This window comes from Choloepus didactylus, chromosome 14 (genome assembly GCF_015220235.1).
Source record: "Choloepus didactylus isolate mChoDid1 chromosome 14, mChoDid1.pri, whole genome shotgun sequence".
In the NCBI taxonomy this organism is placed as follows: Eukaryota; Metazoa; Chordata; class Mammalia; order Pilosa; family Megalonychidae; genus Choloepus; species Choloepus didactylus.
Genome location: NC_051320.1, coordinates 57560784 through 57583910, shown reverse-complemented (window position 1 = coordinate 57583910; position 23127 = coordinate 57560784). Strand labels below are relative to the sequence as shown.

Below are 23127 nucleotides of genomic sequence, written 5' to 3'. Positions count from 1 at the left end.
ATCAAATGGAAAAACACTTTGTTCAGTTATTTCTTTCATTGTACTTCCCCACTTTCTTTAAGTTGGGGCACACCTGTTTCCAGGAAACAGTTTGTCAACAAGACAGCATTGGCTTTTGTGGTTATGCCGAGGCACTTTCAAGATATAGTAATGTTTTCCTTTGATTTATTTTCCTAACTTGCTACCCAGAGGAAAGATATAAATGGGAAGACAAGAGTAGCAGCAATCTACAGGTAGTTAGTGAGTCTATGCTGTCTGCTTCATTTAATTCCACTCCGTCTCCCTATTTATAATCATTGGAGATTTCTTGACAATATTTAAGAAGCAATTTACTCAAATCCCCTTGCTTATCATAGCAGCATTTTTACTTTGCTTAAGTAGTGCCCTAGGGCCCTCTGAATTACCACCACTACCTACGTTTGAGGTAAGTTAGTGTTAATTCCTATTTGCTGGATGGTCAAACCAAACTTCGGAGAAGCTGATTCTGGCCCAAGAGCACGTGGCTTTCTTAAATCTTTTCTCTCTTCCTCTGAGTAAGCATATTTGTCATCATTCATCAGCCTCAGTGGGCTATACAGACCAAAATTTAGAAAATGTGTTTCCAGTTCTATAGCTACCCCTGTGTTTAGGAAAGGAATATTCATACGAGTCTCACATAAGAATCACCTAGACATACACACAAAATAATCACCTAGAGAACATTAATACAATTCCAGTGCCAGGGCCCCACCCCCAGGAATTCTGATTCATTTGGTCTGTGTTGAGGCCTGGGCATGGATCTTCTTCCAAAAAAAAAGTTTAAACACTTAACAGGTGATGCTTATATACTGGGAAGGTTGAAAATGCTGGTTTATGTGAAGTAAGCAGGAGTTCATGGAATACTGACCCAATTTTCTCCTCCCATAGGTCTGCCATTATCCCATCATTAATCCCTGGTTACATAGCCTTCTGGAGACATGTGCATTTAGCCTGGGTTAAAGCATTTTGTTACCAAAGAGGGAACATTAGCACAGAGTGGTTTACTAGTTTAGCCCTAGTAGAAATAGATCACTCTGGCCGAGGACCAAGGACAAATCCAAGGTATGAAGTGCTGACCAGACTGATGAGGGAGGGTTGGTACTGGGGACTCTGGCCTATCCCAAAGCCATGACCAAATGAGAGGGCCATGCTGAGCAGTGGTTGCTGAAGTGAGTTGGTAGAGCTGGGTATGGGGGGAAGAAATCAAGAGTGGCTTATTGGTTTGGGTCAGCATGCACTTTGGAAGTTACACTGCAAGGGTTCAAGTCTTCACTCTGTCACTTAAGCTCTGGAACCCTGAGAAACTTACTATCTCTCAAACGATCAGTTTCCTAGTTTGGAAAACAAAGGCAAAAAATACAACCGCCTCATAATTTGTTGGGACAGTGAAATGAGATAATATAACACATCAGGACTCCCCTGCCTCCTCCAGAGTTCACCGTTTTAGTCAGCATCACCTTTAAGTCTTCCTTACTAAAATGGGATGGACCATTACCCTCTCCTTCAAAGTAACCAGTTATCACAAGGAAATACAAAGTTAGATTCAAGGTAGTGGGCCATACGTTGACTCAGAAGCAAGAGATTTCATGGACAACACTTTACCAGGGATCCTGTTGGCCTCAGAGTTGAAGGAAAAGCTGTGGGAATCAGTGCCAAGCTATGTCCTTTGACGAAATAATGAAGATAGCCACCAGGGGACCAAGTGAAATTGTGGCAAGATCTTGGTCAAAGGGCATAGAGAGCAGCCAAAGCCAGAAGTCATGGAGCCAACACCCAAGAAAATCCACGACCCAGAGGTCAGAGAAGGTGCCCAAGGCATACAGAAGTGGTTTTGGGAATTGCATGCTGGAGCTCACTGTCGGAAACCAGCAGGGCTTCTTTGTTTTTTGTCTCCTTGGAGAGTCATTTAAGATAAAGAGCTCCTAGGAAGTGAGTCTTTTATGCTAGGAAAATGTGGTTTCTAAATCAGCTCCCCTGACTCTGCTTTAAGGCTATGAAAATATCAGCATTTCCCACAGTGGTTCCCTCACAAGCCTGGTTCTATGGGATGCTCCATGGGAAACATATTTGCTGGTTGAATGACATTTAGCAAGTTTCTTGACTGGAGGACTTTTCATTGCTTTTAATTTTCTTGTAAATCTCTTAAGAGGGGGAGATAGTGAGATGTGTTTCCTAAGCTAAATTGACCATGGAACCCTTTCTTCTTGGATTAGAATTCCCAACTCCCATGGCTCTTTTGCCATCTCAATTCTGGAAGCTTCTGCCTCAAGGCCCCTTCCTCAGCAATCCGGGGTATGTAGAAATGTCTGTGGGATGTGTCCTCATTCCCAGTCCCTACTGCTAAGGAAGATGCCTAAGATGAGGCTGTAGGCTGCCTGAAGGTAGGGCACTGGCTATCTTGTCCATCTCCTCTCTGGCACTTAGTTGGGACTCAAAGAGTGCCCATTTTTGGAATGATTATTCATTGAATGAATGGCATAATCTAGTTCATGCGAAACACCAATTGCTGCCATAGTTACCCCTGTGGTGTTAGCTAGGTTTAAGTTCTCAACTGATCCTCTCCTGGGGTGAAACATTCTCTGAGGTTATTTTGTAAAAGACTAAGAATCTGGAGCTGTACCCTAACTTAATGCCTTTATTTTCTCATTGTCTAAAAAGACTCTATAACAACCCTGCCCTTCTTACTTCAAAACAGCCATGGGAATAGTTTGCAAAAATTAACTCTCCACAAATATAAAACATATTCCTAATGATTCCCTTAGGAATTAGTCCCAGCTATTGATGTCCTGCTAAATTCTTTAGTACCTACTCTAATCCTTTCTGAAAATCTTTGCAAATGGCAGTAAAGTCTGCTCCCAAGTGTGTTTTGTAACTACAGGCTTTGCAAGTTTAAATGGAAAAGAGAAATGGAGCAAGAATGGGCTATTTTCCTTGACTATTTTGTAGTGGGTAGTGTTTATTTTAAGTGTTTCCCAAATAAGCAAAGCTTTTCATCTGTGCTTCATACTGCTGAATCCTGGGAAGGGGGCACTCTTGTGGGAGTTTTTGCCCACCCCACCCCCATCCTGAACTCACTGACCTGGAGGTTTTGTGGGGCTAATGGTCCCTGCTAAAGCTCTGCACTGAGTCATATCAGATACGGCCTAACCAGGGCATTGCCACATAGAGAGGCCATGGCTTGTAATTTCTGGTGAGTTTTATCCATGTGCATGTACCTCACTGCAGTTCACTTATTTTTATATATATTTTTTAGGGGACTTGGTGGGGAATTGGGACTTATTTCAGAGCCACAACTGACTAGGGAAGAGACTTCATTGGGCTGAACTGTGTGCATTGCGAGTTATATTTAATTTGGAGGGTTAAATTTAAATTTTTTGTTATCATATCTAATATAATACCTGAAAATGTGTAAAAAAAAAACAAAAAAACCCAGTGACCATGTTTGCTTAACCCTGAATCGTATCATGGTCTAAAGATTTTATCTATTTTTAAAAATTTGTTTATATGGCCAGTCTTCAAACAGCTTCAGGATTAAACCACATTTAGTTTTATATTAAACAAATCACTGTGTGAGAATAAAGTCATTTGAAATCATGACTTTTGGGAAATCTGGGTGGCAGCTGTCTCTTCCCTATGCCCTGGTAGAGTAAAAGAGACTTGGAAGTTTATAGCGTTTGCCAAGTGTGTCAAACGGCCCAGTTGTCCCAGCTGGCACAGACAAACTACTCACTCTTGACTTTATTTTTTCCTAGTAAAGAAATAGCAACTCTTTCTTCTCACAGGAAGCCAGCAGGGAATTTGCATAGTGAATCTGGCATTTTAAATCATTTGCTGAGGGTTACTTGTAACCATCAGAGAGTAAGAGAGAAACTGCTTCCATGGTTATCTTAGGTAATGGGGAAAATTCAGAAAAAAATATTGACCGTAATTTTGGTTAATGATTATAACACCACCTCTTGCTGAAATTTCTTTATGGTAGTTAGCATAGTATGCCAAGCACATTCAGCTCTTTGGAGCTCTTGATGGGAGAAATGAATAAAACAAGAAAATCAACTCATGCTGCTTTGGCTATTCCAAAGCAGTCTAATATTAGTACAAAAGAAAACCTTGGGTATTACAGTGTCCAGTGGAGAACACAGGGATATAGAACAGGATTTCTGAAAATCAAAGCTTTCTTCCTGAAATATGTATGGCACAAAGGATGCATTTCTGGATGCTGATGTTTGCTGGCTTACTCAAATAATAATGACAATGTTAGGAACTTTCCAGCATACAGGGCACTTCTCTTCATGTTCAGTGACAAGAACAACAAAAACCTCATCAATTTGTTAATGAACCTTATTCCTGGGCTGCTGCTGGTCTTTCATTAGTACTTGTTTGCTGACCCTTTAGTTGGCTGGGCAGCATTATCTAAAGTCCTATGAATGTAAGTGGTTCAGCCTTTGTTAATTGGGTTATCTGATTTTTTTTTTTTCTGTTAGCTAATTTTGTTTGAGATTTCACAGTGCTTCTAAATTTATATATGTAAACAAACAGGGACACACTTTTCTTCAAGTCATTTATTAGAATCAAAATTAGGAAGAGTTTTTGACCTCTGTACAATTCAGCCAATGCAAATGGCTATTGTAGGTGGATGTTGAAAATGTCCACAAGTGTCACAGCAAAAAAAAAAAAAGAAAAAAAGGCATTTGCACTGGTTTCTAAACACGACTGCCTATTTTAGTTTTGAAAAGCTGTGGGCCTTTGAGTGCATGTCTGTCAATTAGAGAATAGCATTCCAAGGTCATTTTCCAAGAGAAAGGAAAATGACTTTCCCCTCTTGGGTTTAGGAAATAGCTACATAATGCATAATGCAGCACAATGATCACTTAAAAGCTCATAGGTAGTATATTATAGTCCATTTTATTTATGAAGAGAGAAAACAAGATCAATCAGGACACCACTGAGCTGTTTGAAATATTAGAAAACATTAATTTTATGGATATAAATGAATTGGGTTTAGGAATTCAAAGCTTGATATTGAACAATAGCGTTATAGGGTGCTTGAGATGTGGTCAGTGTATTAGCTTCCTATTGCTGCTGTAGCAAATGACCACCAAGCTAGTGGTTTAAAACAATACAAATATATTCTCTTACCATTCTGGAGTTCCTGAGTCTAAAATGGGTCAACAGGGCTGTGTTCCTTCTGGAGGCTCCAGGGGAGAATCTCTTCCAATTTCTAGAGGTTGCCCACATTCCCTGGCTCATGGCTTCACCTCACTCTGCCCTCTGCTGCCCATCATCATCTCCTTCTCTGACCCTAACTCTCCTGCCTCTCTCTTTTAAGGACCGTTGTGATTACACTGGGCCCACCTGGATAGTCCAGGATAACGTGCAATCTCTAAATCCTTAATCACATCTGCAAAGTCCCTTTTACCACATGAGGGAATATATTCACAGGTTTCAAGGAATATGACACAGATATCTTTGAGGAGCCATTATTTTGCCTACCACAGATATAGACATCATAGATAAATTCATTTACCTTTTCAGTTTTACGTATTGACCTTCCTGCGAAGCTGAAGGCATTAATTGCAGTTGTGATCTGCAGGGGTGGACTGTGAGTGCCCACTCCATCCTGTAGCAAGAACCCCTCCTTGGGAATAAGGCCACTGCAGCAGCCCAGCTGGATCTGTTCCGTTCCAGGGAAACTCCCAGGGAGCACCAAAATCATTGCTTTCTCCTGTTTCACCAACGTCATGTAACATGTAGCTCACTGCACAGAATAAAGTGCTTTCATGGCAGCATTCATAAGCACTGAGGCTCTGGAATGAGGAGGTTCAGATCCAGAATCTGTCACTTACTTCTAAGGATATCACCTTGGACAAATTCCATATTTTTATGAAATCTCAATTTCTCTATCTGAAAAGCAGAGTTGCTGACTTCCAGAATTGCTGTGAGATTAGGAAAATAAAAGTATGGAAAGTGCTTAGCATATGCCTGGCATGTTGTAGTTTTTGCCCAATTGATGCCGATGTAGAGGCTTACGCCAGGCCTGCCCTTGCTCTAGGCTGCAGAGAACCCCACAAGTGAAGAGCAGACACAGGACAGAAAGCACTGGGAACAGAGAGAGCTGCAACTCCAAGATCAAAGACCAAAACCATTCCCATGTTAATAAATGAGGCTGACCACCAGTATTGTGCAAAGGAAAGTCTTCATGAAATTCTGCACTTCATCGAACTCTAAGCATTTGCAGATGCAAAGTCTGAGAACTTAGCAGTAAGACCCAGATATTGGAAGACCAATCCCAACTTGGAATGGTATGGATTGTGAACGTCTCAGCATCCTAAAAGAGGAGTGCTAGGATCCAGAGGAGAGGAGTGCAGATCAGCTCGTTCCAAAGGCAATTCCCTTGGCCACCCGATCCCTTGTAACGTACACAGCTATTTAAATAATCATTTGCTTGCTGACTTACTCCTAAGTAATGGGTAATAACATTTCATTCCAGAGGGCGGTCTCAGCTTTATTCTCAATAAACCACTTTATTGTCATTCTAAGACCAGATGTTTAAAATAAACCTTCTCCAGATGTTAAATAGATGAATTTGGACCAAGTGAATTCTACTTATTAAAAGTACTAATGTTAATTGAATATTTGCTGTGCCAATCACTGCAAGAGCTAACTACCTAAAATATATTTCATTATTTATTCTTTGCAATAATTATATTATAATTCTAATAACTCTAGTATTATCATCATTTTACAGATGACAAAACTGAGATTTCTAGTGTTTAAGTAACTTACCAAATTTATAAAGCGTGTTACCAGATCTGCTGGTCTCCAAACCCTAGATTCTGATACCTAAAGAGAGAGAAACCAAGTGATAATAAAATAATTTCAGCTAATACTAAAATGGAAAGAGATCCATATGTGGAAAAAGAAGAAGTTACAGAAATATATCTAGACATCCCATCACACAAAGTTTCCATACAGCTTTACAATCAAATCTTATTCTGAACGTGAAGAAAGATTCCAGGACCATCTTACTTTTCACCAAAAACTGGGTGAATTTTATAAACATGCTTGATTTTTAATAATTGCAGCCCAATTTATTCTTGAGGTAATCTAAGTTTTTGTACACACTGAGATTTGATAATAGCCAGAGACCAGGAGTTCTCACTGTTAAGAATAGCAGTGAGCCCCTTCCAAAAACATCCTTTCTCCAGAACATTGTCACCCTCAATTTAATGTAGCAACTGCAGGGGCAGCAACTATTTATCGAAGCTCCCTGGATCCATACCAGTGAGCTAGGTCAGAAAAGGCAGGACTTCTTTCCACTGCCCTGCCCAATCTGAAAACAGAGTTTCCATGGCTACTATTTGTTCCTTACCTCTCACTCTTAAACCTACTCCAATGTTTGATAGAAGAGTTTACTCCTTCCTTCCTTGGTATGAATTATCCCTCCTTGACTTCCAGGACAACACTTTCTTGCTTTTCTCCTATCTCAAGGCTGCTCTTCCTCAGTCTTCATTGCTGAGATTCCTGATCTTTAGACATTGCAGGGACTCAGGACTCAGTAACTGTTCCTCATTTCTATCATTTATTCCTTCAATGATCCCACCCAGTCTTCTAGCCTTAAATACCGTCTTTGTGCCAATGATTCCCAAATATATATTACCAGTCCTAAACTCAATCACAAATTCCAGACTCATATCCACCCAGCTGCTTGACATCTCCACTTGAATATCTAACAGGCATCTTGAGCACATCATGTCCAAAAATTGGGCTCCTGACCTTTTAGCCAAACGTTACTCTACCTGCAGCTGTTATTGGTTGGCAACTGCATCCTTCCAGTTTGAGTCAGGCCCAAAACCTTGAAGTCATCCTTAACTCTTCTCTTCTTCTCACAGCCCATGTTCATCCTGTCAAAAAATCCTGTCTACTCTACCTTCAAAACGTGTCCAGAATTCAACCATAGCATACTTGTTGCATTGCTACTACCCCAATTCAAGCCACCATCATTGCTCAAGGAGACCTACCCTGAACACCATATTTAAAATCGCAACCCCACTGCCACGTGCACTCCTCATCTCTTTTACTCTGGTCTAATTTTTCTTTTTATCCATAGCACTTATCACCTTCTAATATAGCATATGATTTCCTTATTTATTCTGATTGTTGTTTGTCTGTCTGCCTCAGGTAGAACATGTGTGCCTAGAACAGTGCCTGATATATATAATGTCTATGCAATAGATGTTTGTTGGATGACTTCTCATTGTAAAGATGAGGAAACTGAGACTTAGAGGAATTAAGTGACTTGCCAAGGTCAAACAGTTAGTAGGTTGTAAAGCTATTCTTAGATAGAATTTAACAGAATTACAGGCAAGAAGCACTGATATTAGGTGAGTTTATACAGTACAAGTGTTGGGCATTTATTTTCCATTTTTTTATTAAAAGTAGACTTTGTCTAGATAGCATTGTCTGTAGACCATGATTATGCTTGATGATAGGCTAAGGTTTATCCTCTTCTTCTTATCTCTATGCCTTTAAGTAATCTGATAAAATTCCCTTGTTTCAAAATATTTTCACCTTTCAAAAATTAATAGATTAATGTTATATCTCTCCCTTTTTTGAGCTCTTGAGAAGCCAAGCCAGATGTCACTTTGGAGCTTTCTTTATAAATTAATCCTTTCATCTTATAATACTTGTACATCATATTAAGTTATTTCACAAAAGCAAAATGGGACCCTTATTAACTATACTTTTCTATCAGCAGCTACAAATATGAGGTGAGCCTTTGTTCAATGTTGTCTCTGTGATAGGGTTGGGGAAATAAAAAGGCATCCAGAAGCTCCCAGTCTATATGAGGGAAATGGGATCTATATTAGTTGAGATATTGGTTCAGCAGCTTTAGTAGAGACTAAATTATAACGGCGTAAACAAGATAGAAAGTCGGTCTCTCTCTCCCTCTCTTGTCTCAGTGGGTAAACAGTCAACAAAGAGGAGTCTATGCTCCCAGGGTCATCTGTGACATGAGTCCTTCTATATCATTGCTCAGTCATCCCTACTGTGTTGTTCTCATCCAGTTGGAAGAACTTGGCTCACACCCCCTCATGCACAGTTGAGGCCCTGGGAAGGAGGAAGAGGAAAAAAGAAGGCAAGTGACTTTATTTTAAAAATATGCCCTGGAAGTTGCACATCTCACTTCTGTTCATGACCCATTGACCTGATCTTAGTCACATGGCCATACTTAAGACAAGCCAGGAAACATAATCTACAGGATAGCCGCCTGCCCAGTCAAAGGGATTCTATTACTACAACGTATAGGGGAGATTGACTATTTGAGAGACAAATCAAAATTCCTGCTCAGCCCTATCTGTAAATATCTACCTCCTCCAACTAAATAATAAGGTCTTAAAGGGCAGCGCTGCATCTTACACCCTCAGCACCTTGCACATTTAGTGCTCGATAAATACTTGATTGGGTGCTTCGATTAGTGCACTTTCATCCTAGGGATTTTGTGGAGAATTTTTACCATAATGCCAAAGACAAACTCTATTCAATCCCAGGGTAAATAGAAAAAAAAAAAAAAAAAAAAAAAAAAAAAAGAAATGCTGAAGGGCCACAGAGTCATAGATACGTTCTCCATACATGTATACACCTCTGCAGCCTAAGCTAGAAAGGCCACCTGCAGTAAAATAGACGCAAAAGATAAACTCTGAGTAAATGAGTTCAGGTTCCAACTGATTGGCTACCTCATTAATGCACCCAGAGATTAAACCACTACTCCAGCAAATTTTCTGACCTAGTTTTGGAAACTAAAAGCCAGAACTAAGTGTGGTTTCATGGTATACTGCGTTCTTCTCTTAATTCATCATGCTTTCTGGGAACCAGGATCTTGGACTTCCCTTTCCCCTGGTAGCAGTTAAGCTGGTAGATTTGTTCTCCCAAGTTCATAAGGAAATGAAAACAGATCCTGATGGAGGGAGTAAATAGAGCAGTGGTAAAGCATCCCTCCCCCAGAATCTGAACATCTGTTCTAACTTTTCACAGCTCCTGTAAGGAAGGGGACAGAACACAAGACTTCAAGCTATAAAGGAAAAACCTCATCCATTTGCATGTTAACTTAAAATTTATAATCATTTAACCTGAAATGGCCCTGGGTTTATCTCTTTGGTGCCTATGAAGAAAGGCCAAACTGAGTAAATGAACATGATAAACAGAGTATATGGGGTGATGTTTATCGTATTGTGAGAACAAACCCTTTCCAGGACTTAACTTCATAAACTATTTGAATTTAAACAACTACTGCTTGTGGCAAATGAGATACAGACTCAATAACAGAGGAGGTAGCCACACCTCAGTTTGCAAACTTATAGTTAACAGAAATTTGTGTTGTTCTATGAACTTGAAAGAAATAGGCTGTGCTCTATGATTCTGGAATTTCCCTAGTGCATACTGGCCTTTCTCTATCTATCTGCATTAGCAAGGAATTTGCTGGGTCTGATTAAGGCACCCAGATACTCTCCCAGAACCTCACCATCCCTAATCCAGATGTCAGTTTGCATTTACTTGAGGATGAATGAAGACTCCTTTCCTCACATGTTGTCATGGGTCCTTCCCAGAATATTTAGCAGTATGGCCTTTGGCCAATCCTTTCCTTCTTCCTAGTGTGAACGCTCTGAGCAGCTTCACAGGACAGGCAGCTGCTCAACGGGGCCCACAGCTGGCTCTTGTTTCCAGCAGCTTAAGACCCTACTGGCCTGGTGGTGAAACCAGAGTGATAAGCTTTGTAAACATAAAGCCCGTTGCTAACCAGGCCAGCCAAGCAGTGTGGGAGGAGTGGAAAATCTGGACTATGTGTTTTGGCATGACAAATTGTCAATATCTGAGGTTCTCCGCTGGGAGAAATAGGATGAGATCTTCTCTAACCAGGCCTATTCTGTGTATCATCATTCCATAGCTTAGAGAATCATGTCAGGATGACGCTAACAGGCCCAGACCCATAACATTGGGTCAGCTCTTTTGCTGGCATGATCTTGACGTAGCTGATCCCTTGGGATCTGGCCTTAGAAACCTCAGCATCAGAATACAGAACGGGCTGTCCTGGGTCAAGTAACTCAGGGAGAATAAGTGCTGGATATTGTCCCCTAAATGATGATACATTTTAATCTAACACTCTTAGTATCAGATATTGTTACCTGAGTCAAGTTTTGGGGGTAGTTGAACATTTTGATAGTTTTCACATGAGGGTAGGAAATAGTACGGGCTGTAGCTCTTGGAAATTCTGTCTTGCCATTTAAAATTTTGGTGATTTTCCTGGTCTTCTTTGAGGATGTATGTCTAACTTCATAGCTCCTTGCCCTAGTTTTTGGCCTATGGCTGAATTAAAATAAGAGTAGAAAAGAAAACATTGCTCTCTCAGCCATAAAGCAGGTAGGTCCCTGGGACACTCTTCTTTTCTTAATGCAATTTTATTGAGATCATTCACACACCATATAATCCATCCGAAGTATACAATCAGTGGCTCACAGTGTCATCATATAGTTGTGCATTCATCACCACAATCAATTTTAGAACACTTTCATTACTCCCTAAATAAATAATAAATAAATAAATAAATAAATAAATAAATAAATAAATAAAAGAACACCCAAACATCCCATTCTCCTTATCCCTCCTATTATTTATATATTTTTGTCTTTATTCTATTAGTCATCTAGATAAAGGGAGTGTCAGTCAGAAGATTTTCACAATCACAAGGATTCACAATAAAAGTTGTATAGTTATACAGTCATCATCAAGAATCAAGTCTACTGGATTACAGTACAGCAGATTCAGGTATTACCTTCTACTTATTTTAATACACTAGAAACTAAAAAGGAATATTTATATAATGTATAAGAATAACCTCCAGAATAACCTCTCAACTCTATTTGAAGTCTCTTAGCCACTGAAACTTTTTTTTGTTTCATTTCTTTTGCCCCTTTTGGTCTTAATCCCATGATACCAGGGCCAGGCTCATCCCTGGGAGTTATGTTCTGCATTGCCAGGGAGACTTACACCCCTGGGAGTCATGTCCCATGTAGGGGGAGGGTGGTGAGTTTATCTGCAGAGTTGACTGAGAGAGAGAGGCCACATCTGAGCAACAAAAGAGGTTCTCTGGGGGTGACTTTTGGGCATAATTATAAGTAGGCTTAGCTTCTCCTTTGTAGGAATAAGTTTCATAAGGGCAAGCCCCAGGATCGAGGGCATGACTTATTAAATTGAGAGTCCCTAATGCTTGCAAGAATGTCAGAAATTCCCCAAATGGAGAAGTTTAATATTTCCACATTTTTCCTGGGACATTCTTAAGACCTACCTTGAATTCAGATGAGAGCTCCTTCTAGAAAAAAAGTTGGTATATTTTCGTCATTATACTACCTAACAATTTCCCCTGACTTTGTACCAGAAGATTAAAGGTAAGTCTCCACATCTCTCTGTGGTGGTTTGAACCTGTACGTACCCCAGAAAAACTTGTTCTTAAATCTAATCCATTCATGTGAGTGTAAACCCATTGTAAAAAGGATCTTTTGATGAGGCTACTTCAGTTAAGGTGTGACCCACCTCATTCAGGATGGGACTTAATCCTAATACTGGAGTCCTTTATAAGCGGAATGAATACAGAGAGAAAGAGAGAAAGCCATGGAAGCAAGAAGCTGAAAGCAACCAAACCCAGAAAAGAAGGGAAAGATCAGCAGATGCCACCATGTGCCTTGCCATGTGGCAGGGGTGCCAAAGATCTCTGGCAGCCAGTCTTCAGGATGAAAGCATCGCCTTGATGATACTTAGATTTGGAGGTTCTCACAGCCTCAAACTGTAAGCTAATAAACTCCCATTGTTTAAAGCAAACCCATTTCATTGTATCTGCTTTAAGCAGCCTAGAAAACTAAAACACTCTCCATCCTTTCCTTCCTGCCTGCCTTCCTCCCTCCTCCCTCAGTTTCCTTCTCTTGAAGGAGACGAACAACCTTTCTGGCGTATTGCCTAGGTTTAGGAGAGAGAATCTTTATAAAAAAATTTTCTAGCCATTGGCATGAAAGCACTGTATAAAACAGCAAGACACTTTGTTGTAAAACTTTCTCATTATCAACACTCACTACTGTTTTATTTTATGAATGCTTCTTTGTCTTGAAAAAAAGCATTTCAGATTAAGCAATGCTGTTACTGAAAATGTGGGAGGTTTCTGTTGTATGTTTGGCTGGTCAAATTGCAGATGGTTGTCACAAATATTATAATGCCAGGTTCCTGTAAGTGAGTTAAAAATGTTAATTTGTGAAGTAGGCTGAAGATGGAAGTAGAAATTCTGCTTCCTTATTACTCAACTGACCCAGTGAAATTATACTTTCTAGGTAAAAGAGCTCTGAGATCTACATGTGTCTGAACTATCAGATTCAATTTATAATCAAGCCTTTTCCTACTATTAAAGGCACAGAATAAAATTCATTACCAAAAAAATTGTGTTTTGCACATCCTGTGGGCTGGAGACACATAGATATATAAGAACCGGCCCTGCTTTTGAGATTTCATAATCCTACAAGGGAACTCTCATCTTTAAAACAGCAACCCTATATTGTATTGTGATGAGAGCTATAATAGAGGTTTATAGTGCACAGAGCCATAGACGCAAGTCTAGGAGGGGAGTGGGCTGAGGGTACGAGCAGTATATGTGATGGGCAGGAGCACCTGGTCTTTGGAGGCAGACATACGGGGTTTAAGTCCAGTTTAAATCCTGGGTGGGCAATTTATTAACTGCATGACCTAAACAAGTTACTGAATGAATTCATATCTCACATTTATTGTTATTATTGGGATTAAATTAAATACTAGAATATTATATAACGTGCTCAAGATAGCATTTTATACCTAGAACATGCTCATTAAATGATCACCTGTAATTGAAGAGCAAGCAATTGATTCCAGCTTTATTTGGTGGGAGTCTGGGTAGTAGTGAAGGCTGGGAGATCAGCAGGAATCAGCTTGTGCAGCGGGGTGGGCTCCACCTGTTTAAAAAGAGCATGCACCTCCCTCCTTGCAGCGAGGACAGGGATGAGTGGGGAAGAGTCAAGGGATGAGTTTTGGAGAAGGCAGGCTGCACCAGATTGCAAGGTGATTTGTAATGTCAGGCTGGAGGATTAGACTTGACATTGAAGACAGTGATAAGTTACTGGTGTCTGCAAGCAAGAACATGTTAGAGGGAGGTTTGCGTTTTAGAAAACAGCCTTTCTGATAGCTGATAGAGAATGACTACTTAGGAAATGAGCACACTAGTGCAAGCAAGAAAGCGTCTTCACACTCACTCTACCAGTAACTGTTAAATGTCTGTTGTGCCCCCGCCACTTTGCTAGGCACTAACAGAGGCAGAGTCTAGACAAGGGCAATAATTATAGGGATAGTGGAAGGAGAAAAAATATAATACATTTTTCCTGAGGTGGAATTGATAAAAATTGGTGACCTTCTGGAAGTGGGGATTGATGGAGAAGGACAAGTGAGAGATCATTTCACGGAAAAATGAGATCTTTTGGAACATTAGAGTTCAAAGTACTTTGTCAGAGCCAAGAAGGAAAGAAGACAGCCGTTTTACTTCGTGCCCTTCTCCTCCCTCTTCTTCATCTTCTTTGTGGGGGAAGTCACTGGGGCCAGTGATGCCAATCCCACTCTGAGCAGTTGATCCAGCAGGTCTCTGAGGTCATGTCAGTTTCTCTGTTAGCTTCCAGAGAGATCATTAAACTGGAGGGAGCAGTCAGAAAATAAGGAACAGCTTGGGCCAAGGTTCTCACAGCCCACCTTGGCACCTTGAATATTTAACTAGTTTATTTTAAAAAGAGAGGCTAGCTCTTGACTTTGGAAAGTTTTTTTCATGTTGGAGTGGAAATTTAATGAGAGACATATTAAATAATGGAAAATATGAGGTTATTTGATGAGGGATTGAAGATGGGATCCAAAGGCCATCTTAGGTAAATAGCAGGAGTCAATGGTGATGTGTAAATACTGACATGGACCCAAGCGGAAACAAGGAGAGGAAAAAGGATTACAGCCCGAGATGGTTTTTTTTTTTTTTGCTTATTGGAAAGATGTTGCCCATGAAGGAATAATATAATTTTTAAGGGAAGACAGCAATATGAGACTAAGGAGAGAACACTGCTGCCTTTGACTGGGTTAATCCTTTCCGAAGTTATCAGCAACATCCTTATTGGAAAAATGGCCATGGATATGCCAGAGGTGAATGAGTCAATACCTTTATGTAGTACAAAGTAGCAGTTCTGATCGGATAAATTTAATAATCATGAAACAAAGCATAATGTGTATATTGAGGTGTCTTACCAAGCCAGATTCTTACCAGAAACATCTCATCCAACCAGATTTTCTCGTTGGATACATGTATCACTGGTGGGAACTACTCCACAAACTGGGGTGCAAATGATGATGGTCTGTCTCTTATTTTGTGGTTTAGTTACTCAGAACTCCTGTATACCCTATTAATAAGCAGATTAGAATCTCTCTCCCTGAGCTGACCCCTCGAGGGCTTATTCAGCCCTACAATGGCCCCTGACTACCATATGCCTGGCATGGATCGCTGAGGTCTCCTTGTCTTTCCTGCCCTTGTTCTTGCCGCCATGGAGTGGTTGAACACTGACCCCGCGCAGTCTGCCATGCCTGGTTCTGCTGCCCACTCAGGCCAAGTGGATGTCCAAACTCCACAGCACTTCTGAGGATGCAGACCAGCCCCAGGGCTGCTTGTGAGCATCTGCTAACTCAAAGAATCTTTTTCCCACAGTCCTTCACCCAAAAAGTGGACCCAATTGTCTATTAAATCCTCTAAAGAAAGGATCTTGATTCATTCCTCTCCACAGAATGGGAGCATTGTGGTCCACATTTTCACTCATAAATGAGGCCTCTTCTCATCAGTCCAAGATGATTTCCTGCCATTTGTCTTAATTTAAAACAACAACAACAAAAAAAAAACGGGACAAAAATTTAAACTCTGATAGGCACCCTCTGATAACACACCTCAGTGTACATAAGTGTATTAGGAATTGTTTGGCTTGTTCTCCCCCACATCAGTCATGATTCCAGAATTCAAGATAATGCAGGCTGGGCCTACGACGGCATTTAATTTGTTGGGAATCTCTTGTGGCCATCATGATACTTATTTATTTGTTTATTTGTTTATTTTTATTAGAGAAGTTGTAGGTTCACAGAAAAAATCATGTAGAAAATACAGTTTCCATATACTAACCGCCCCCCCATGCAGTTTTCCCTATTTTTAACACTTTGAAGCATTGTCACATGCTACAATGCAACTGAACAAAGGAAAGACATTATGATTGTTCCGAATGATTGGGGGATTGTCTAGATTTTTCTGTGAGGATGCTGCCAGTTACAGATAAGAGCTGACTTAACCCCAAATGTCTTAAATGTTAAAGACATATATTATCTCACAAAATTAGAAGTCCAGAGGCAGGGTGTTTCCAGGATTGGTAACTTCAAGTTTTAATGATATTATCAAGATTCCATACTTCTCCTCTGCCCTTCTCAGATGTTGTTTGACTCACCTCAGGGTGACACATTGGCTACAGTGGTTCCAGGCATGGCATCATCACCACAACAATGTATAGAGGCAGAAAAAGACTCTCTCTTCCTCATGTCTTTTTTTAAGATGGACCAAGTTCTTCTCAGAATCCTCCTGATTCCCACCTTTACAGACTTTCCTGTAAATCACATTGGGCAATATTGGATCCCTGTCCCTTCCTAAACCTATCATTGATATGGTAAAGTTACTGTAATTGGCTTATACTAATCAAGCCCCACTTGGGGCTGGGGATCCTTTTATCTTCCCTAAAAACACACCCTCTGTTTTAGTTTCCTATCTGCTAAAACAAATACCATGCAATGGGTTGGCTTAACAACAGGAATTTATTGGCTCAGGGTTTCAGAGGCTCAAAGGCTTGCTTCCTCCCAGGCTGGTGTCTTCTGACTGGCTGGCACCCTTTGGGGTTCCTTGGTTTGGGAGTACCTGGCGATGTCTCCCACTTTCTCTTCCCAGTTCTGTTGACTTCCAGATTCTGGATGTTCCCATGGCTTTTCTTTCTGCGTCTAAGTTCCTTGGCTTATAAGGACTTCAGCTATATTGGATTAAGGCGCACCCTCATTTAGTTTGTGCACACTTTACTAACAACCTCTTCAAAGGTCCTATTTGCAAAGGTGTTCACACCTGCAGGATCAGGGGTTGGGGTCTGAACATCCCCCATCACCCTCCCAGAGTGGGAAAAATGTCTGAACAAAACTAAGTTTCTGGTAACAGGAAAGAGTAGAACATGGTTGCTGAGTAACCCCGAACAGTGTTTTCTACGTGTCTTCATTTCCAGTCACTACATTCTCCTAATTCTGCCTCCAAAATATCTCTTACATCCACCCAGGCCCTTGTTCCAGTTCTCAACAACTCCTGCTTAGGCTCTGGATCCCTTCTCTCCAGACTTGTCCCGACAATATGATTCCACTCAACTGACAGTCAGCTCGTTATATATTGCAAGTCTGATTGTGCCATTTCCTAACATAAAGCCTCTCAAGACTCAATTCAGATGCAACTACCTTTTTGAAGATACCTCAGATGTTTTATTTATACATAAGCTCTTTTATAGCCCTGATGAGAGACAGCTTTGCATTAGAGTTATTTGTATGTTTTTTTGCTTCTGCCACTATCTCCTCTGTCCAATAAGATAGCATTGGCCACATGTATGGCTCTTTAGCACTTGAACTGTGGCTAGACCAAACTGAGATATAAGTATAAAAGACACTTCAAATTTCAAGTTTTAGAACAACAAAAAGAATGAAAATATTTCATTAATAATTTTTATATTGATTATATGTTGAAATAATGTTTTGGATAATTTGGGGTTAAGTAAAATATTACTAAAATTCATTCGCTTGTTTCTTTTTTACTTTTTTAATGTGGTGTCGCGGCCCATGAAGGCTTTGCCAGTCCAGAGGCCAAAGAAGACACTGGGCATTTTCTGATAGATGAACTTTTATTCAGGGCTTACCAACAGGGTGAGAAGTCGCGAGGAGATCATGACGGCTCTCTTACATCCGGCGGGTGGGCATCGCATTCGCAGGGGAGTTGACTGCACAATTAAAAAGAGGACAGTAAGCCAGTTATAAGGGTTTGAGACAAAGACATTCGTGAGAGTACAAGCGCGGGAAGGGTCTTGATGAGGTGGGGGCGGGGGTGGGGTGATGATCGGTAGAGAACCACAACATTTGGGAGCCAGGAAGCAGGTAGGCTAGATTAACATTTGACGGCAGGAGGTCTGGAGTACATTTACATCTTGCTCTTTTGTGAGACCAAGAGTTTCCCACCTCCTGCTTCCTTCCCGTTTCACGTTTCCCATTTCACGTTTCAGTTACATTTTAAGATTAATTTTATCCTTTTCTCTTTACTGGCTTACAAAGATGATAGGTTAAACATTGGCTGCCTAGGTCACGCAGACTGCTGTGCACCAAGGTCCGCAGGCCTGTGCTTTTCAGGCCACCGGCTGCCACATGTGGCTACTAGAACATTTAAAATTATATATGTGATTCACATTCGTAGCTCACATTCTATTTCTGTGCAGGAGTTTGTTAGCTCCTAAAGAAGAGGGGCTGCATCTTGGCCATCATTCAGTAAGTCAGCTCCCTTTCCCCACCTCCAGTTCCATTGGAGTAGGAACCTAGCCAAAACACTTTACCTGGTCACAATAAAGTATAAGGAAACTGGATTTGGGGATGAAAGGCCCAGGCCATTTCCTGATTTCTTATTATTTGTCTACTGCTTCTGAATTTCTGACACTTGGGTATCTTTTTTGTGTTCTAACTAGTCTGAAGCTTCTTTTTAAATTTACCAAGTTGGGGATTCACTCTTTGTTATGGTCACTTCAAGGTACTAAGTTGATATGGAATGTTCCAAATTGAAAGATAAGAGAAAATAGAATTAAAATTTTTTGATTAGGTGTGCTTGTCTCTGTTAGTTTTCGTTCTGACTGCTTAGACATTCCTCAACAAATTATATTTTACATTTTAGAGGTAATGGTGTCTCCATGACTACAACTTCCATAATATTTTATTTATTTTTACGATCATTATTTGGAATAAAGGAGCAGATGTAAATTATGCCATTTCTGTTCAACTCTACTAAATTACAGCTGGCAGTTGCATTTTTTTTCATTGATGAAAGAATTACATTTTTTAACTGTTTACTATATATTCCTAGTGAGGATTATTTAGAAGAGCAAGAAATTTAACATAATCTATAAAACATTTAGGAGAATATCTGTTTATAATAGCACAATGAAATCAGAAACTTTTTAAAAATATATTTAATAAGCTCAAATGAGGGAATTCAGTTTTATAGTTACAGTAGCCAAAAAAAGTGTCATTGTCTGGGGGGAAAGAATCCTTTTTCAGACATGGCTAGAGAATCTGTAATTCTAATTTGGAAATGAATAATACTTGTGGTCATTAATCATGTTTGAAGAATACATCCAGATTATGTGCTTAATATGTGGACAAAGGGCCCTAGCTGCCTTTGAAAGCCAAGTCCCGCCAGACCCTGCCCTTTCTCTGGCATGTGATGTCTCTCTGAATGAACAGAAACAATCAGCAAGTCAATTACTTTGTCAGTGGGACTACTTTAATAAGTTCTGTGTGCTGGGTCTTGTGAAGAGCGTTGTTTCCTTTGGCTTTTATCTGTCCTGTCACTCAGACAAGCTCTGTCTCAAGGACATGTGGATGCTGGGAAGGACACGTTGAATTCTGGGGCCCCCTCAGGCTGGGGAGTTGTTATTCCTGGACTGCTGTGTGGTTTTTAATAGAGCATGAAAACATGTCATTAATCTCTGGTCATTTGTGCATTTGGATCTGTTTCTGATCACGCTAAAAAAAGTGTGATTTCCCTGCTAAAAAAGAGGGCCTGCTCTGCGGAAGGCCTGTCATTAACTGAGGGCCTTTTTGCAGTTCCTGTTTCCCAGGGCCACGTGCAGACATGTCACAGGACAGGCAGCACCACCTCGCCGTCCCGGGGGGGAGGGGGCGCGTGGCAGCTGCACGTCCTGGGCAGTAAGGGCTTCTGAGGGTCTGACAGAAAGCTCCAGCCCAAGTGTTGTCTGGTTGCAATTGCAGATAGAAAGGGAAATTTTAAAAAGGAGAGTGGAAATGACCCTATCTCTAGAATTGAAACAACTTAGAGGAGGATTGAGTCTACACTTTGTTGAGGAGAGTGACTTCTTTTTGGCGTGTTCCTGCTACGTTTTATTCATGTGGTGGTGTTAGCTAACATTGGAACCGAAGACCTGGAAACATCCAAATCCTGTTCTGCCAATCTGCTTTTCTCTCCTTGGGCTTTCCCTGGAAGCTATAAATATATAGACCTTGGGGAATCAGAGTACCTCTTTAGCATTAGCAGGGATAGTGCCTGAGAACCAGGCCAGCATCCCTGGTAATCAGCTTGGAGAGGATGATTTAGGCTCGAAGCCCTAGTGAGGCCCTTCCACACTCTCAATTCCAATGCTAGTGTTACCAGCACTCAGCTGCTAAGCTTCAGGGAACAGGGCCCCTGCACCCGTTTAAGTGGAAGGCATGAGGCAAAGGTGCCAGAGATTTTCACTTATCTCTAGAGCCAGGTGAACGTAAGGGGCAGATGGAGTGTGTTTGACTTAAACTGTTACCCTTGGTTCTTCTGGTTAATAGTAGGCTGGAAACTCACCCAGTGACATCAGCCCTCTTGGGGAGTGACCGGAATAGTGGTAGGGTGAAGGGCCAGAGTTTCCTCCTTCCTCTGTATGTGTACAGGCACTAAGCTAAGAGTGAACCTTTCTTTTGGCAGCCATACATACCCTCTGCTATCTATTATCTAATAAATAGGGTGAGGTCAGGTCAGATGAGAAGACCGAGGTGCCCAAAGCGTAAGTCACTAGCTGGCCATGCACTCAAGTGGCAGAACAGGATTCGAACCCAGATCTACTGGCCACCATGATCTGTGATCAGCAGTTGTTCCATAAAATTCCTATCGTCAGTCTAAATAGATAATGACAATTAAATGCCAAGGATGATCCTGGATGGGATCTGAGGATGGAAGAGAGGAGGCTCAAAGGGACACAGTTGGGACATAAGGAAAAAAAAAAAAGGAAATATAGAATGTAAGCTTTGTATCAATGTTGAATTTCTTGAACTTCTTAGCTGTGCTTAATGGGATTGCATAAAAGAATGTTCTTGTTCACAGGAAATGTATATGTGAATTATATTGTTTGTTCAAGGATGTGTGCAGCTTGCTTTCATACATTCAGAAGACAGAGCAATAGATGATGGATGATAGATAGGGAAGGAGGAAGGGAGGGAGGGAAAGAAAGAAATGGTGGTATGACATGATGTTAAAGTTGGTGGATGGGGTATTGGGGGAGGGGGGTTGGGATATGCTGGAGTTCTGTGTATGGGGTTTTTATTGTTTTTGCAACTGTTCCTGTAAGTTTGAATTTATTTCAAAATAAAATTTTAAAAAAAATTCCTATTGTCAGGCTTGATCCCAGAAACAGCTTCATAAGGTCACAGAACATTTGCCTCAGTTAGTCCTCTTTCTAATCCTGTTCAGCTGGGAGAGTGGGAATTTTGTGATAGGTCAGTTCCAGAAATACAGTTTGGTTCTTTTGGGAACCATTTTCTGATCATGGAAACCATCCATTCTGCAGGGCCAATTATGAGGCTTAATTTAAAAACAATTGAAGTGATTATAACAAAAATTGTTTTCAAAGAGAAAGACAAATGGCCTTATTTTAGGATAATATTATTTTTAAGGGGTTCTCTTTAATCAACAGGCAAAGCCTGGTTTGAAATAAGTGTTAGAGAGCAAAGCAGTGGCATCAAAAGGTTTTACTGAAGGGACTGAAAAAAGCACACAGAGTTAGAACCACATAACTGACAAAATGCTGCCGCACAGTTACATTGACGCCTGCATGACAGAAAACATGCACATGTGTACGCACACTCACAGGGTGGGAGAAGCAAGAACCTTCACCCGCGTTCCACAGTAATTGTACTGTGGCATCAACAAATCCCACAACACGCTCCCTGGCCTTGGAACCTAACCCTGTTCCATGCTTTAGTTCCACCTCTCTTAATCCCCGTGGTTCTATGGTTGTATCAGCACAGAGACAGCATAATGTAATGATTGAGAACGTGGGTTCTGAAGATATCTGCCTACATTTTAATCCTTGTTCAACTACTTGTTAGCTGTGTGACCCTAGGTAAATCATGTAACCTCCCTGTGCTTCAGTTTCTTCACCTGTAAAATGGGGCTAATGATAGGACCTACTTCAGAGGGTTGTTATGAGAATTGAGTTTGTGTGTGTAAAGCACTGGTTCATAGGAAAAGCTATATAGGAATATGGTAAGTAACATAAAATCACAGCAGCTGTCAGAGCCTGCCATGGGCGGGTGGGAGACAGATGGAGAAGGGTTTTCGCCCTTCCTTTCTTCCCTCCCTTCCTCCCTCCCTTCCTTCCTTTTCTCCTTTTTTCTCTCCAGCCCCAGAAGCAGAGGGTGAAACCAGGGGTGGTGTGAGGAGGATTTGGGCCTGTGCAGGGTGGCAGTAATAGTCACAGTCACTTGGGTATTAGAATTACAGCAAACACATGACTCACCTGTGCATGTTCTCATACCTTCTAACTACACGTTTCTGATTATTTCCACTATTCCCCATTAAAAATGAGGAATGAGAGTTGAGCATTGAGAGTTAAGCAACTTGACGAAGCTCATCTAACTGGGAATGGGCGAATGGGAAGTTACCTCTGCCTGGTATACTGCCAGACCCCACACCCCTGACCCCTCCACCTTTCTGCAGGACAGAGGCCCTTCTGACGAGTGAAAATGAGCCTGGAGTCGTGCAATCTCGGTCTACATTTTGGGCAAACGACTTTCCCTCTCTGAGCCTCAATTTCCTATAAAGTGGGGAAATAGTAACTAGTTCACAGAGTTGTCGTGGAGGACTACATAAGATAACGAGGTGTGAAAGTCCTTTGTGAAACAGTAACATACTGTACAAGCTGGGTTGCTCTTCATTTC

The 23127-nt window shown here is 40.9% G+C and overlaps 2 protein-coding genes across 5 annotated transcripts in view; one reads left to right on the top strand and one right to left on the bottom strand.

The window, feature by feature from the left end:
- Window positions 1-23127, top strand: part of NCALD (neurocalcin delta) — a 313506-nt gene that overhangs the window by 239857 nt on the left and 50522 nt on the right. The gene's annotated exons all lie outside the window — the stretch shown is intronic.
- The window catches only part of GRHL2 (grainyhead like transcription factor 2), a 244470-nt gene continuing 239437 nt past the window's right edge, over window positions 18095-23127 (bottom strand). Inside the window, exon 16 of the mRNA XM_037802653.1 lies at window positions 18095-18161. Within this exon, the coding sequence (XP_037658581.1) occupies window positions 18107-18161 (55 nt within the window). The 3' untranslated portion in view covers window positions 18095-18106. The remainder of the gene's footprint in view (window positions 18162-23127) is intronic.